The following is a 17,166-nucleotide window of genomic DNA, read 5'->3' as shown; positions in this document are numbered from 1 at the left end:
CGTATTATCCCAACCAACCCCATTTTAGCAACTGACTGGCCTCACACATCAACCTTTAGAAATCTCTAACTGACCAAATTAAGTAGAAAAAAGTTCCTAAACACCTGAGCCAACATGATCACAATTTAAGTGCAGTACAAATATCTTGATCATGATCTGATTAATTACTTAGTATAAATATTACTCTTTAGTTAACTTACCATACCATTAAAACTTGATTTCTAAGTAATTTACTTATTTCTAAGTATTTTAACAAACCTTTAAGTAATTTTTGGCCCAGCAATGACATTAAATTAGTAATTACACATTACACACACTAACCTGGTCTGATATGGAATATTTTAGTAGATATTATTTTGATTACGTGATAAATGGTACTGTTTTAAGTAGTAGCTATCTTTTTATGTGTGTAAATTAATGATAATATATATCCTGGTTATGTGCTTCAAAGTAGTGGTTTAGGCAAATTTATAAGTAACATACTCTTGCTGGTTTTTGTTTTCTTTTGTGAACACCAACAACTCAGGCTAATAATATAATGTGACTGCAAATTCAGGGAGAAACACAAATGTAATATATATATATATATATATATATATATATATATATATATATATATATATATATATATTCTTATAAATACACGATCTGCTAGGTAACATGACTAAGTTTCTCAGAAGCTAAAAAGGTTAAAACTCGAAAATAATGCTAAAGAGTCTTAAATTACACTTAAAATGGGGCATAATAAATTTTACTGTGCATGTATACTCTGATTCTGCATGGTTTCCATTGCTCCACATCACACACAAAAAAAAATACATTCAGTTTAGTTACACTGCTGTCAACAGTTCATGTTATTTTGAAAATATGGCTTGTCATTATACAGTTATGAGTAATATCATTAAATACCATTAAGAAACTTGAACTTTTCAATCAGATCATGAACTTAAGTTTCAGTTATCACTTTATATGAATTTTCAATGACAGTTCATAGCATTTAATAGTTAAACTCAACACCAAACCGTGAAATATCATTAAACAGTAAAATGAAAAATTTCATGAAATACGAAAATGTTCATATTATCATAAATGCAGGGCAAGCATGCCACAACGTTGCTAGGGCAGTCACACCAGACACAGCATATCCTAAGAAACACACATAACAAGTTTAATCAATATTATTTAGGCTGTTATGATGAAGAAGTTCACAGAAAGGTTTTCAATGTGTTTTCTATGGAAGCTACACTACTGAATCAGTTCTAAAAATTTTACCAAGTCTGGATGAAAACATCTCGGCTTTTCTTAAGAAGTCAAAATCAGTTTCCACTTCGTTGCTAATGAAGCCACACGTGTAAAGGACACCCAGATCATAATCATGATAGAGCATGGCCAAATAAACATTCCTACCAAGCTGAATTAAAACTAAAAATAGGTTTTCCATATAGCTGCTTTAAAAGCACCACTGTTGCTATGAGAGCTGTTCTGAAGTCAATTTTTAAGAGCATGAACTAAGTAAAATAATCGTAGCAAGTTATATCAAAATTTGCCAACCCATTCTATAGTAAAAGTCACACGCATCATGTAAGCGCATTTACTGCTATAAATTTAAAAGCCAATTTTAGATTTAAAATTTAATCATAAAATAGAGTTATAATAAAGTTTATTTAAGCAAGATTTTTAAGTGATCTGCACATTAACGGTCATATCAAAATTTCCAAATGAATATTATCGATTGATATGGACTTTCACTATGGCAGTTAGGCATTAGATTGGGTCAAAAATGTTTTATTGGAGTGAACTGTTACTAGTGCAGGGGGAGTCAAAGTACAATCGTGTGAACAAGTCACTCACATTTTCCTTCCTCTCCTGTATGAATGTTCAGCTATGAATGGGATAGAGGACTAAACTACAATTAGTTTTATTCTTAATATGTACATATGACATTTCTTCAAAATGATAATTTAGCATGACAAAATTTAGCTAAATTAATCTGAACTGACAGCAGTGTTTCTACTGTCTTTTGCGTGGATCAAAGAACATATTTGTATGGGAAAAATAGGTATTATGTATGAACTGAGATAAAATAATGATATACCATACAGAAGATATATTTGAAATAACAGTATTGTCTTCAATTTATTGGTCTTGTGTGCTTTTATTTGTCTGTCTCTTTTTCCTGCTGGTGCTTTCCCAGTTTTTGTTTATAAATGATGACATCATCATATCCCTCTTTATTCTTGTAGTACAACTTCTTCCCAACCGCAGATACATTCCCTCTTATGTCACAGCGCACGACAAAACCAGCTTAAACGAGATCAACCCACTTGCTTGACACTGAATTTTGCCTCTGAGCATTTTTTGAGGAATTTCTTTATACAATACTCTTCAGTGGAATTTTAATGGACAAGGCACGAAATAAAGTGAATAAATGCCATTTAAAGATATTTGTAATCAAATTCTACAAAATTACACCTACAGTTGCAAAAAGTATCTCAGAGCATGTACATATTAACTAGATGACTTCTACTATAGAAAAATCAAAAACAGTGTTCCACCCACTGGTAAGGAAACCAAACTGTTGCTTGGAGAGGAACCATAAGACACAATTTTGATAAAAGATCCACAGAAACACTCCTACAAAGGACTTATCCCAGACACAAATTTGATTAAGCAAATCATATGAAACATTCAAACCATGTTTGATTGAAATTAGTTAAGTCATTCTAAGATTACAATTCAGAATTAGGTTTTCTGACTGGTTCTTGAGGAAGTGGCACCATTATTAGGGGAACCACCATGTCATATGAAACATACCTAAATTGTTTGGTTGAAACTCACTGAGACATCTGGAAAATGCATCATAAATATTTTGATTGGTTTACGATGTTACTGAGGCCCAACACATACTAGTGGATCTACCTCAAAACATTTTAGAGCATTTCCTGAGGAACATTTCTTAAAGCCTGATTGAAATTGATCCAGCAGTTCTGATGAAGTTGAAACTAGCAACACAGACCGACAACACATGACTGACGATGCATAACAGATGCAGAGTCCTGCCATAAATTCAATTGACATTATGGTTAGATGAGCTGATAAATAAATCTTTTCATCCTATATAAAAGCCAATAGGCTGAATTAATGGGCATTATGCCAAGATGAGCGGATAAACAAATGAATTACTGAGGACCCGCATGATTTGAAACGCTGTACATAAGCTTAGTCTGTCTCATGAATACCTTTTCTTTGAATGAAATTTCTTATAGTTTGTCCATTGCATAAATAAAATATGTGTGTCCACGTGTGTGGTTTTGGATTTTTATCGTAGCTTTAACAACCTTTCAGTCATATTGCTAAGCTGTATGCAGTGTGGCAGTTTAGAGTGATGTCTATCACTGGGGCATCATGCCTCAGACATACAGTATCACGTCCCAGTCAGTCACATTATCCTGACACCAGGCTGGCCAGTCCTAACACTAGCCTATTAATGCTGGGTGCCAAGCGAGGTAGCTGTTAGGACCAATTTTATAAGTCTTTCGTATGACTCAGCCAGGATTTGAACCCACTGGCTCCCGTATCTGAGGCGGACACTGAAGCCATTAGGCCACTGGAGACATCTAAATAAACTGGGTATAATTTTCACACAGTATAATCTTAAATGCTCATTTGTGAGTCTCAAGTCTTTAGTGAGATAAGGTTGGTAACAGTTTCCCATACCATATTACAATAATTAAAGAATGGCTGAACATAACGTTTATAAAACTAACATGGTGAGAAATGGGGGAAGCTTTTAATATTTAATAACAGTGGACAGGAAACCTTTTTCATTACATATCTAATGATTGTGTTCATTCCATGCACACTGAGAACCTGTCATGTGTTACAGTTTCTGAGGTATTCTTCTAAGATATAGTGCTGCTTAAGATAATCTTGATCTTCTTCCGGCCACCCTAAACAAAATAATTTTAGTCTTTCATGTATTTAGAATCAATGAATTCAGTTTACATGAACTTTACAATCATCTCGAGTGCCTTGTAAGTTAGTATGTAGTTCAACTAAAAAGAACTGTGCGACATAGAACTTTATAGTTGTAGCATTATTTATAGGTAAAGACGAAAAATCATTTACAAAGATAAAAAGAGGGGACCTAAAACTCAACCCTGTGGTAAACCACATTGTACAAGTTGAGTAGTTGAGAGTAGCCCATTTACTGCGATGTTTTGTTGCTTCTCTGTAAGAAAAGATGGAAATAGTGTTACAGCCATCTGTTCAAATTTATAAATTTTCGTCTCTCTAGATATGTATGCATACATGAATGTAAGGCTGTTTGTATGAATGTGTGTATGTATGTAGCATTTTAGAGCACCTCAGCATAAATGTGGCTATTTGTTGCCAACTAATGGTAAAATTAATGAGATTTAAGACCACTCAGGTGGCTAAATGGTTAGAGCGTCTGCCCTGGATCTGGGAGGTGTTAGTATTAGGATTGGATGGCCTGGTATCAGGATAATGTGCCTGGGTGCTACATATCTGCAGCATGATGCCCCAGTGCTAGACAATACTGCCACACTTCAGACACCATAGCAATAAGACTAAGATTGTTAAAACTGGTTAAAAATATAACAAAAAGTCACATGCAAACACAAAATATTAGAAACTAAATTGCACAGAATAGGAAGATAGACTCTTTCAAATAAATGAAAATATGAAGTACAACAAAACAAACTACAAATTGTAAAGGAAATAAAATTATGCAAAATGTAATATATACAATACAAGATGAAGGTTACACATGGGAAAATTCTTTAAAACATATGATTATGTTTCTCCAGAAGAATCTGATGATTGTCTGCATCCTATATAGTGCTGAGTCAAGTATAAAGTTCAAAAAATATAATGGTAAAAATAAATAACAATCTTACTTGGTCTATTCACATTAAACATGTTTCAGAAATGGATAATTCTTATTTCTGGCTACTGAGGAAAATCAAAACATGCATTCCCCATCAGTATAGAGTCCTCTTTTAAAAAAGTTATATTCAGCCATATCTGGATTATTAGAATGTAATTTGGGGTAATAAATCAAATTCAAACATAACAACAATTTTAAGATTCCAAAAGAAGGCTTGCCATTTAATTCTAGATCGATGTATAGACAATTTCCAGAATGAAATAAATTCTATAAAGATTTTAACAATACATTAAAGAATATTTCTTAGAAAGGCCAAATTGATGTACAAAGTATCCAGAAAAAAACAATTTCTGTCTATCTAAGCAATATCTTTCACTAAAGTGATGCTGATGGTACTCCAAATTTAAGGTCCATAAGTAAAAATTACATTATACCAAGGCCAAAAAAGGAAAAAAGTTTTCAATATACTGGTCCACTGGTATGGAACAACATTCCCAGTGCCATAAAGCAAGCTCCTAGCATTTCTTCTTTTCATAACCAATGTCTCAAGTGGATGAAATCTTTAGACAATTGAACAGTTCAAGTAAAATAAATACTGCCTTCTTTTCTGTAATTTTGCTTCATCTTTCAATCCAGGATTATATTTTATATATGTTTATGTGTTCACAGATGCTTGTGCATACGTTACAGGATTGATACTTTGATTTTTAAAATCACTTAATTACTTAATGTCAAACCAGATTCTTCACATCATGTTATATATACTATATATATTATACATAACAGAGAGAAGGCCTCAAGGTAGAGTTTGTAACTAATTGAGTTACCTTCTCAAAATTTAGTCTTTATTATTATTATTATAATTATAATTATTATTATTATTATTATTAATTATTATTATTATTATAAAATATAGAGAGCGATTTTGCAATACAACTTCGGAAGATAACCCATTCCAAAAAGATGTAAATATCTAGTCATTCAAATTAGAAGGCATTGATCTTAAAAAGGTTAAACAAATATAAAGTTATCCAATGCTAAATTCATCAGGAAGAAGTAAATATTTTATCTCACAGGATAAAAATAAATGCCAAAAAGCCGCCCTAGTTCAGTAATGAATTAAAAAGTAAAAACTTGAAGGTTAAAATGGTATGGTCCTTCAAATAAAAGATCAAAATATTTTATGTAAATCACATTTGTTGTGAAAATCGAAGATCTTCCTGACAGAAAATCATTAAAATGTGTTTTCTTTTCAAGAAGACACCATACAATTTCTGTTTCACACTTAGTAAGTTGATATGCTCAAAATGAATGTACTCCTGTCAAAGAGGTATGTCTGGATCAGGTATGTTTGTCCTATACATGAATGATATAATAATGCCTCATGTCTGTAATCTGTTATATATGAAAGATATTACATTCTAGTGATGTCTTGGATGTCTTAAATCTTGTTTGTAGAGTTTTTATTCCCATATTGTGTTGAGTACATCAAACACATCTATTGACATAGTAATTGAAGTCCTCATATGGAATCCTGCATTCAGAAATGGGTGATGCATGGCTGCTTAAGTTGCTTTATCTGGTCTTTCAATACCCTTATCATCAATGTAACTAGGTAGCAACAGTACTTTAAGTACAGTATGCTCTTTCCAGACAATATAAGCAGATTATGTTTGTGTTAGATGTGTGATAGTAAATAATTGTTAAATTAAAGATTTGGCAAAGTTTTTATGTCTAGATGGTGAATCAGAATAGATACATAATGGAGATTGTGGAAAGGTTACAGATCAGTTCAATCAATGAAACCCAGTTTAGTAATGATACAGCCTGCTTTCAGATGGGGATGGCATTATGGGTGCTGAAAAGCAGTTACAGTCGGTACACATAAACCGATTTCCGCAATTGTAGACTCTTATTTTGCGTTATTTACTCCACAAAATGGGAGGATGTTCAAACTGGCAAAGATCAAATATTATTGCAGGGATAGAATAACCATGGTAGTGATTTTGTCATTGAGAATTTCAAAGTGAATTAAAAATTTGGCAGGAACATTTTATTTCAGGTTTCTGATTTAGCAGAAGTTTTAAGACTAGGTCTCTGATGAAGAATTCTTTTCATCCAAAGTCTTTGTAGTTTCTGGTAGAGTTGTATTCAATGTATCAGACATCTTTAAGTATTTGCTACAGTTAGTTTCATTATTACCAATGAACTTTTGTACCATATTCCATACTGATTTAACAGAGAATGGAGGTGAATCTTAAAAATAGAATATCCTTGTTTTCCTCTGCGTCATTCTAATGTTACAATGAAATTTAGTTTGGAATAAAAGGATCTGATTAAGGATTTCAGGTTGTGTGTTAGTATTGAAGTATCTAAGGTATCTTTTATGACTTCCTTGTAAGCATCGTCTAATTAACATTAGTCAATACATTTAAAAATTACCAAAGCAACACCTAGAGGTGTTTTACTAAATAAGAGTGCAATATCTACATTTTCAAAATGCTATGATTATCAAATCTGCTTTACGGGGATGGGAGGACTGACAATTTGTCCTTTCTGAGGTATAACCAGGCTCTCCCCTTTCCATACATTTCAACTTCCAAACTTATCAAACATCTTCATAGGATCATTTGGTCCTTTTAAAAGTCTTAAAATCTTTAATCTGATCTTAAGTTTTTCAGCATGCACATCTACTAGGATCAGTGGTTTGCTACTCTTTTGGTGAGTTGGATTTAACCTATCTGCTGCTAGTAGTGCTGAGTTTCTTAATGTTTCACACTGGTACTTTGATCAATGGGGACAGCAATATGTTGTATTTTCATACAACAGTTTTACTTGGTTTATCTCTTACAGGATTAAGTTTCTTATTTGTCATAACTGTCACAATGAATTAAGACAGTCCTTTAATATCATTAAGCTTTATAAGAAACCAAGTAATAAAAGATGTCTATAATGTTTTATCATTTAAATCCATCCACCCTACTCAACATACTTAAATTTCTGTTGTTCTTGCTAGGCGCTCATATCCTATGTTTTGGCTGTGTACCACTATTTGAAATAATTTTGAGAAGAAAAATAATGAACATTTACCTTGCTGTGTAGGCATTGCATCTGCTTGTCCTATATCTGAAAGCATATACAAAGTCTTCAATGTGTCATCATCAATACAAACAGCAATGTAACCAGGTATCACTATAATACAATTAGCAATTTAACCAGACAATATATCACTATCATGCAATCAGCAATTTAACTAGATACTATATTACTATAATACAACTGGTGATTTAACAACATACTGTTAGCACTATAATACAAATTATGCACAACAATATTTAAACCAATTCACGTGCAATTTTAACAACACCCATTTTAATACCAGAAACTTACTTAAAGGGTTCATGCATTATATGAAGTGGCAAATTTCTGTCGATCTAACAAGAACACATTTGTTGAGACCAGAGAACCATTAATTAGATTTATGGAGACAAGCGCGTATCATATCGCCATACTACCGTGTATGGTAATGTCCTTTAGAGGGAGAATTTTGTTCCTAATTAAGCATTTGTTTATACAGCAGCCAGGCGGACTATCAGGGACAAGGAAAACTTCATTTTTCATGGTAAAGCTGTCACAATTGAGAAATCGCAGAAACTCTGTTACTCAAACTACCAGGTCAAGCTGACCCTGACTTTGGCGCCTCTGGAAAAAGGCGGCAGAGTTATTTGATTCTGACTGGTTACATTAAATAATGGGCGTGTTTTCCACACACAATATTCTAGGGTTTAAAATTGCCCCATTGGAAATTCTAATCAGTCTAAGTTTTCTACGAGAGAAAACAGAGTAGGCTCTGGGGGATTTGCAAGAAATTCCTCGTAAAAGAACTGTTGTCCAAAGGGGACTAATGTCAAAAGGAACCGACTAAATAATTTGCCGATTAGAGGGAGGAACGTTGAAAGCAAAGGTAGTGTGACAATTCCATGTAATTTGTTGATGCCATATATAATGCTTTGCTGAAGTTATTTACTTGTATCTGCATGAATCTTTTTTCTACATTCGTGTAATAATTTGCTTTATGAAGTATAACTGTGTTGTGTTTATGCATAGGAAGTCGTACATTAACTCATTCAGCCCCAGACTCGTTATCAGTATCACTGCTGCTATGCCCCAGCAGCGCTAAGCTGTGTCTAGCTGCGTGTGCCCCAGAGTTTTTACCTGTTTGAAAAATTTTGTAAACATCGTGCACATGCATTCACTCTTACCTTAATTTCTCTGCTTATATCCAATTAAAATCCAAGAAAGTTTCACCATTTATTGCAAATAAATTTGTCTACACAGTGATGTATTTTTTTTCCCTATTTGTCCAAGTCTTTCACGACTTATTTATACAGAATTTACAAAATTATGTGCAACGTTTATCCGCAAGAACTCGATCATCATCGCTGTCAGCATCCTCATCTTCGGACGATTCAATCTCAGAAACTTCTATGTCCGAATCGAAATCTCACAAAATATCCAACTGCCGAACATATCTTTCCTCAGCTTGCTCAGTATTTTCAAGATCAAACCCGAGAAACTCCTCATTTTTGCTCTCATCAAAAATCACTCTTACGTCCGCCATTATTTACGATTTTTCATGACCAGAACACGTGTAGTTAAACCGCTTTCAAAACAGGAGCCCTTAGCTTCTGAACAATTCAAATTTCCGCAAATGAAAGTAAAATCATTTCTGATTGGTTTAATAGTTGTTAGTTCTTGGAATAAACCCATTTCTAACCAATCAGAGACGTTGAATCTAACACACGTTCATCACGCTTGGAGACGGGATCGGCCATTGAATGCAGTAAAAAAATCACGACTACAGGCGGGATCGGCCATTGAATGCAGAAACCGGATCACGCCTACAGACGGGATCGGGGCTTAAAGGGTTAATCTTCTTTAGATAAGTTTGACGAATTGTTTGAATTTGTCATCTTGTTTGCATAAGAATTATGTTCTAAGAATTTAATGCATTACATTAGTTAATATGATTACGAGAATCCGTGTGACTTCGCCGAATTTAGAAGATTTCATGTATGATTAAGAATAAGTGTGTACTGACTGAAATGATCTAGTAATTGATTGATGTGATGTATCCTATTTATGTGCTGTGTAAATTGAGGCTGGCTCAGAACCCCAGGCCTCGCGTATGTGTTAATGTGTAAGGTCAAGGAGTAACAAATTAGCCATTTGACTAACTAGGGTCATTATAGGACATGTGGAGTCGATTGATAGCCTTAGCATCTGTTTAGCACTGATAGTAGAATCTGATAACAAGGGAGAATAATGAAGAATTAACTGTTTCATAAATAACGGGAAATTTAGGTTGTCTCTATTTATATTTATTTAAAATAGGGGAAAATAGCTCCTGAGACATATTATCCCGAGATGTATTATCCTGAGATGTATTATTCTGGGACGTATGATGTGATGTTATTCTGAGACGTATACTGAGAAGTATAAAGAGAAGTGCAGTGAGACGTATAATCGTGTGATGCAATCCTGCAACATATTGATTTCTGAAACGTATTCTGAGAGTATCCTGAAATGATGGTTGAAAGTATCATCCTGAGGTCCAAGCATCTGAACAGCTACAGTGGCAGCAGAACAACTGAGGATGAACAGGTTATGCAATCGTACAAGACGTTGACTTCGATTGTTCACTCAATCCTATGATGAACTAAATCTATCAGTAAACAGATCAGCTATTTTATTTAAATCTATTTTCTTTGTATTTCGGTGAAAGTTTAAATTTCTAAAAGCAGAGTATATTCCTGATGTAAGGAATTTTCACAGTGTTTTTATGTAATTGATTAAATTGTTGTTTACATGTACAGGGGCTCGTGTTGGTTTGTTCTATATACCTGCTCAAATCTCTATTTCACATGTAAGTTTCACCACTTATATTTATATTTACTCGAACCGGGCAATAACATCGAGGGCAGTCAACCCCTAGATAACGAAAACCAAATTTGGCGGGACACCCACCAGGGACAATTCTTCCCCCCCCCCCCACCATTACATGGGTGAAGGTTTTGAAAAACCAAAATGGTGAAAAATAGATCCAGGGTCAAGCAGGTGCCTCTGAAGGTGGTTTGTGCGGTTTGGATATTTTTAACGTAGCTTTAAAAAAATTTCAGTCATATCGCTACGATGTCTGCAGTGTGACAGTTTATAGTGATGTCTAGCACTGGGGCATCATGCTGCAGACATTTAGCACGATTTCCCACCCAGTCACATTATCCTGACACCAGGCCGACCAGTCCTAACACTAACCTCTTAATGCTGAGCGCCAAGCGAGGCAGTTGTTAGTACCATTTTTGTAAGTCTTTTGTATGACTCAACCGAGGATCGAACCCACGACCTCCTGCATCCGAGGCGGACACTCTAACCACTAGGCCACCGGAGCGGTCTAAAGGTCTGAAGGTATAAATGGAGTAATTTTGACACAGTATTTTCACATGAACATTCTAATTGAACAATCCCAAAGTCTGATTCGTTAATATGATGCAACATCCACTGAATCATTAATACAAAAATCTCATTGTAAATTGAAAAAGAAAAACATGCTTCCTTTATCACAAGACATAATTTATCAGATGATGAACAAGATAACTCCTGCTATTAAAATCCTGGTACATGTACATGCACTTCAGAAATGTTCTAGCACTAACAGTAAGCATCAAAAAGGAAACATGTACCCGCAACGAATAACTCAAACATTATGATCTGATATTCTGAACTTTTGTCAGGTAAATTAAATATTAATAAAATTATGATGCTTGCTATTTTATATTTTTATTCAGTACAAATATGTTGGGTTCAAACTGCAAGGTTATTTCTTCCTTTTTTTTTTTAACTGACTGTGCTGACATAGACAATGCATATTCCTCCATACAGGACCAACAGTCATGAGAAGCAGTCAGTTGCGCTTTGAAGTTTCAACTCAAAGGAATGTGCTTTTCTTTTAGACGTTTATATATTTGTAATTGTACTGAATTGGAAAGCAAAAATGCGAATTTAGAATGGGCAAATCACCTTTTATCTGCCATTGTTTCTATGAGGCAAATGTTGGAATCGAATAGAGAAGAATAAGACAACTGAGTTATTCAGGTTTATGACAGAGTTATTCGGGTTTCCATGGAGGGCACTGAAATATGGAGTGAAGTATGAACTCGTAATTCAGCAGAACACATCTGAGGATCCTCAAGTGAACTGAATACTGCACGAAAATGACTGTTTGTTCACTCAACAGTAAATCTTAAGTTAAACTTTATTATCTCTAAGCATTGATTTGTTCCCCTAATGAACCACTTTAACCCCCTTTCCCCCCCCCCCACCCCAAAATAAATAAACACAGTTGCATGATTTTGAAGATCAACCTGTGGGGACATTCTGAAGACGGAATTTCCATCATGTGATGGAGAACTTTTACTCATAAAGTTGCTGAAAGAAATGCTACATAACATTCAACTGCAATTCATAAACTATAATGCATAGAACGCCTTGCACAAGGTTCTAAAAAAATTATTTCTGCTGCATAAATCAGCTCCTTTAAGTCCCTAAAACCCCTAAACAGTGGCTGGGAATGTGGCAGTTTCTTTTGGTCAAACACAACACATAGCTAACAGTTTATCACTTGGCCCCTTTACTCATATATATATATATATATATATATATATATATATATATATATATATATATATATATATATATAATACTTATGGCAATGACATTTTAAGAGACTCTTCAAAACTCTTTCAACAGTTGTAATGGCAACACAGCATGCATTCATTTGATCCTTATAAAGTGGTTTCAATTTTCGATACTTAACAAGAAGCATACATGTGACAGAACCAGCATCTAAAACAAGTAGATTTACAAAATTTGATCATTAGACTGGCCTCTAAACCAGTAGATTTTTTTACTGGCATAAATTTTACATTATACAAGGAGATTGAAAACAAGCACATTTTTAAGACATATGTATTATCTCCATAGTACAATGATACAGCAAGATTGTAACATAAATTGTATTTAGATTTTGATGTTACAATATTTAATATGAGTAAATACATTGTCAATTGTTAAAAATTTTAAAAAGGAAGTAGTTGTTTATCTTATAGTTCATTGCAAAGATTTTTTAATAGCATTTTTTAGTTTCCTTTACAAGATTATTGTCTGGTGACATTCACTGTGATTATTAGACTTTACACTTAACAGTATCTCATTAGTTGTCTGGTCCAGAATTCCCACTGAATCTCTTGGTATTTTGCAAAGAATGGATAAATGCCCTCAATGTATCAGCATTAGAATGTTGTAATGATAGGACAACTATGCTCAGCCTTCACAGAACTTCTAGCTTCAGCTTCCGTTCACTGGGTTTGTAAGGTTGTTGAATGCTCTCAAGTTATGTTGACTCTTCAGAGGAAGTTCCTGACTTGAACTTAAGATGCATTCCGTAGTTTCATCTTCAAGGAACTCTTATTATGGCTCAATTTCAAAACTCGATTTAGAATTTGAATAAGCAATTAAAAATACACAATGTACTTATGATTTTATGAATAATTAATCCCAACTTTACAATAAATATACTGTTAAATTACATATTTTTATCTATGGATTGAATTGAAATTATTCTGCATGAAATACAAAAGATGCATGAATGATAACAATTTGCATAAGGTTTTCGCCAGCTTGCATGAAGAGCGTGCAGTTTAGGTTTGGGTAATGTAGAATGACTGTTGGAAGATGAAAACTGCATGCATTACTGAAAACTTCACCAATCTGATAAGTTTTACTTAAAATTACTTACATTTGCTTGCCTTTATTTAGACATAACTATTTCTTTGTTTGCTTACAAAATAGGTAGCAAAATTAAGAAGTAAATTATTTTATTTAGTAAATTTACTACTAAGTAATATTTTACTTTGAAAAAATAATTACTAAGTAACATTTTACCAACTAAAATAATTACTAAGTAATATTTTACTGACTAAAATAATTACTAAGAAATAACATTTTATAATAAATAAGTAAATATATTACTTAGTGAAATAATTACTTGACATTATTTAGTAAAATAATTACTTAACATTACTTGAAATTACTTGCAATTACTCATCCATTTGTCAAACTTTTTTAAATAAGTTTTTACTTCAAGTAAAAGAAATACCTGTTTTAAGTAATGACTAGTGATTTTTTATTACACCATTTTCATTTAAGACCAACTAGATATCATTAAAAGTGCAATGTTGATATTACCATCCATTTAAAAGATCAGCAATAACAAGATTTTCTAGATGGTCATTGTGACAGCCATATTGGAGGTCTGGGCAGCACCATTTTCTAAACAATATTCCCATTATGTGCCAATGTATGCATTTCAGTGATTCAATTACTGATGCTCACGTTACTGTTCACCTACATAAAAGTTTACCTGACAGTACTATTGGAATCTTGTCAATGTGATCATAATGGCAAAAACTGAGGTTGCAAATGGGATTTCACCAAAATTGGAATTGTTGGTATCTTTCAAATCAGAAAACCTGCATGCATGGAAAAGAAATGATCAATCACATGTTAGGTATTTAAATGAGTAATGTAAACCAATATCCTACATAAACATCTGGACAGGTATGGTATTAAGATATCACATATGTAGAGGATGTCAAATGGGTAATGATTTAAGACTGAATTTATTAAATGAGTTGAATAATGTCCACCTTTTGCGAGCCTTGGTGAGCAAAAGCTGGACATAATTCAACAACTTTCATAAATTTAATATTAAATCATTACTCATTTGAGATTCTTTTTATCACATAGTTTTCATTTCACTGGAAATTTTTTAGATGGAAAGAAAACAAATAATTTTGTTCATTCTGACAGACTTTGCACCTTTGATTTGTTGTGCGTAAAAATTAGTCCCAACCAAAGCTGAACTAGTATTGACATTTAAAATATTATACTTTTCTTACGAACTATAAATCAAACAACAAGGGTCCTTCCGATTAAACAGATTTTACACAGAAAAAATCATTTTCAACACAGAATGTCCAATGCGCGTGATGTTGCATTGTTTGATGCACTACATAGTCTGACTATACATCCCCGTGGTATGAGGAGAACTCGCCCCAACATATCTGGAGAAGTCATCCCAGAGTGGTTGGAGAAGTTGCAGCAATTGGCTGGAAAAGTCATCCCAAAACTTGTCACCCAAATAACCTTTTTATAACACAATCAAGTCATCTTTTACGTGATTCATATTTAGATTTGTATATATATATGCGATCATAAAAGATATATTAACTGGTAATCATAAAAAGCAATATCATAGTAATATTTCTAAGGATGAAATTAAGTCTTTATATAATTTAATGAATGACAACAGTATAGTGATTAAAAAGGATGATAAGTCAAATACTATTATTATTATGAATCAAGATTATTATGTTAAAGAAGTTGAATGTCAATTAGAAATTAAATAAAACATTTCATCATGCATTAATGAGATCACTAAAAATAATAATTCCGCATATGAGGAATTTTATACTTTCCCTCTTAACATATGTACACCTTAATTCTACATCTTACCCAAAACTCATAAAAATCTTGACCATAATTTACCTTTAAATGATCCAGGATGACCCATTATATCAGGTTGTAATTCATATACTGAAAACCTATCAAAATGTATTGATAGTGTTTTACAATCTTTAATGAAATCACTTCCTTCATACATTAAAGATACAATACTTTCATTAAAAAGTTGAAGTCTATTCCACAGCTATCTGATAATTTCAATCCTGGTATCATTAGACGTAACATCACTATATGCCAACATTCCGCAAGCAGATGGTATTCAAGCGTGTAAATATTTTTTTGAAAACATTTCTAATAATAGCACACTATCTAGTGAAGATATTTGTAAATTAATGAAACTTATCTTGGAAAATAATTATTTTCAATTTAATAATACGAATTACATACAAATAATGGGTACGTCAATGGGTATTAATATGTATGGCTCCTTTCATGGGTAAATTAGAAAAATATTTTCTTCATAACGAAAAGTTTAACCCATTTCTTTGGTTCAGATTTTTAGATGATATATTTATGATCTAGAACCATTCAAATGAAGAACTGAAAAAATGTATTGATCGCCTAAATCATTTTTACCCGACAATTAAATTTACTCATACTGCATCTAGTATGCATGTTTAATTTTTAGATGTAAAAGTAATAAAAAAGTATATTAATAACACTATCTCTACAAATATTCATATCAAGGAAACTAATATCCACCAATATGTACGCGTGATCATGGTGTTTTTATATATAATAAAATAACGTAATCTTCTTTACTTTGCATTGGTAATTTAGTAGTGAAATATTTTCTAAACTTCTGTCTCAGCTTGAAATAGTTTGTTATTATTGAGAAATAATAAAATTACGAACACTGACAAAAAAGAAGAAATAAACTAAATGATGGGCATAGTACAAGCGATCTTTCAGAAACCGTCCGAATTCTGCGCATTAGCCATGATGAACTCTGTAGCGACCGCATTTCCCGAGTAGGCGTCAATGATGCTTTTTATCGAGTTCAAGCATCATTCCTCATTCGTGGATAGCAAATCTCAATGAACAATCAGATTAAATTGTTCAGTTAGAGAGATGATAGTATAACCCTTTGGCTTAATGATGGTCATCACCAATTCAGTCAATATCGGGTTATAGAGGTCCATGCCATAAAGTCATCTCAGGATGACTTAGGTTATTAGGTTGGAACCCTTTCATATATAAAATTGCACACATCACATTATGCTTACACCCTCTCTATTTTTGCAAATAAAATGCATCTAATGATTTGAAGAGCAGAGCAAAAGGGACAGATAACACTTTTTTTTCGTTAATTACAGAAGTGGAGTTGATCAAATGGAAAAGTTGAAAAATTTCAAATTTTATAGATTTAATAAGTTATTAAGTTGAAGAAAAACAACAATAAATAAAGCCTTAACAACAATGTGGCGACATCTCAGAATTACTATATATGATCCTGTTAGTAGAGAGTCCCTAACACCGTGATCATCTGCACGTTTCACATTTAACAGAAGTTATCAATATAACAGACAGACATGCCCGAGATCCATTTCCCGTTTCTGGACAAATCCATTTCCAGAAAAGGGGTGCGTGCGCGATTACAAATATACAGTCAT

General features: G+C 33.0%; 1 protein-coding gene across 4 annotated transcripts in view; it reads right to left on the bottom strand.

Annotated features, from left to right (window-relative positions):
• Positions 1-17,166, bottom strand: part of LOC149771134 (uncharacterized) — a 106,548-nt gene that overhangs the window by 49,956 nt on the left and 39,426 nt on the right. For 3 of the 4 annotated variants that reach the window (XM_089948844.1, XM_089948846.1, XM_089948845.1), the window contains exon 5: positions 8,003-8,038. The exons of the other annotated variant lie outside the window; for it this stretch is intronic. In XM_089948844.1, coding sequence (XP_089804970.1) covers positions 8,003-8,038 — 36 coding nt within the window. The remainder of the gene's footprint in view (positions 1-8,002; positions 8,039-17,166) is intronic. 4 annotated transcript variants of the gene reach the window in all.

This window comes from Sinohyriopsis cumingii, unplaced genomic scaffold (assembly GCF_028554795.1).
Source record: "Sinohyriopsis cumingii isolate HCF-2022 unplaced genomic scaffold, ASM2855479v2 utg002115l, whole genome shotgun sequence".
NCBI classification, from domain to species: domain Eukaryota; kingdom Metazoa; phylum Mollusca; class Bivalvia; order Unionida; family Unionidae; genus Sinohyriopsis; species Sinohyriopsis cumingii.
The sequence above is the reverse complement of the archived record's forward strand: the minus strand, read 5'-3'. Positions and strand labels throughout refer to the sequence as shown.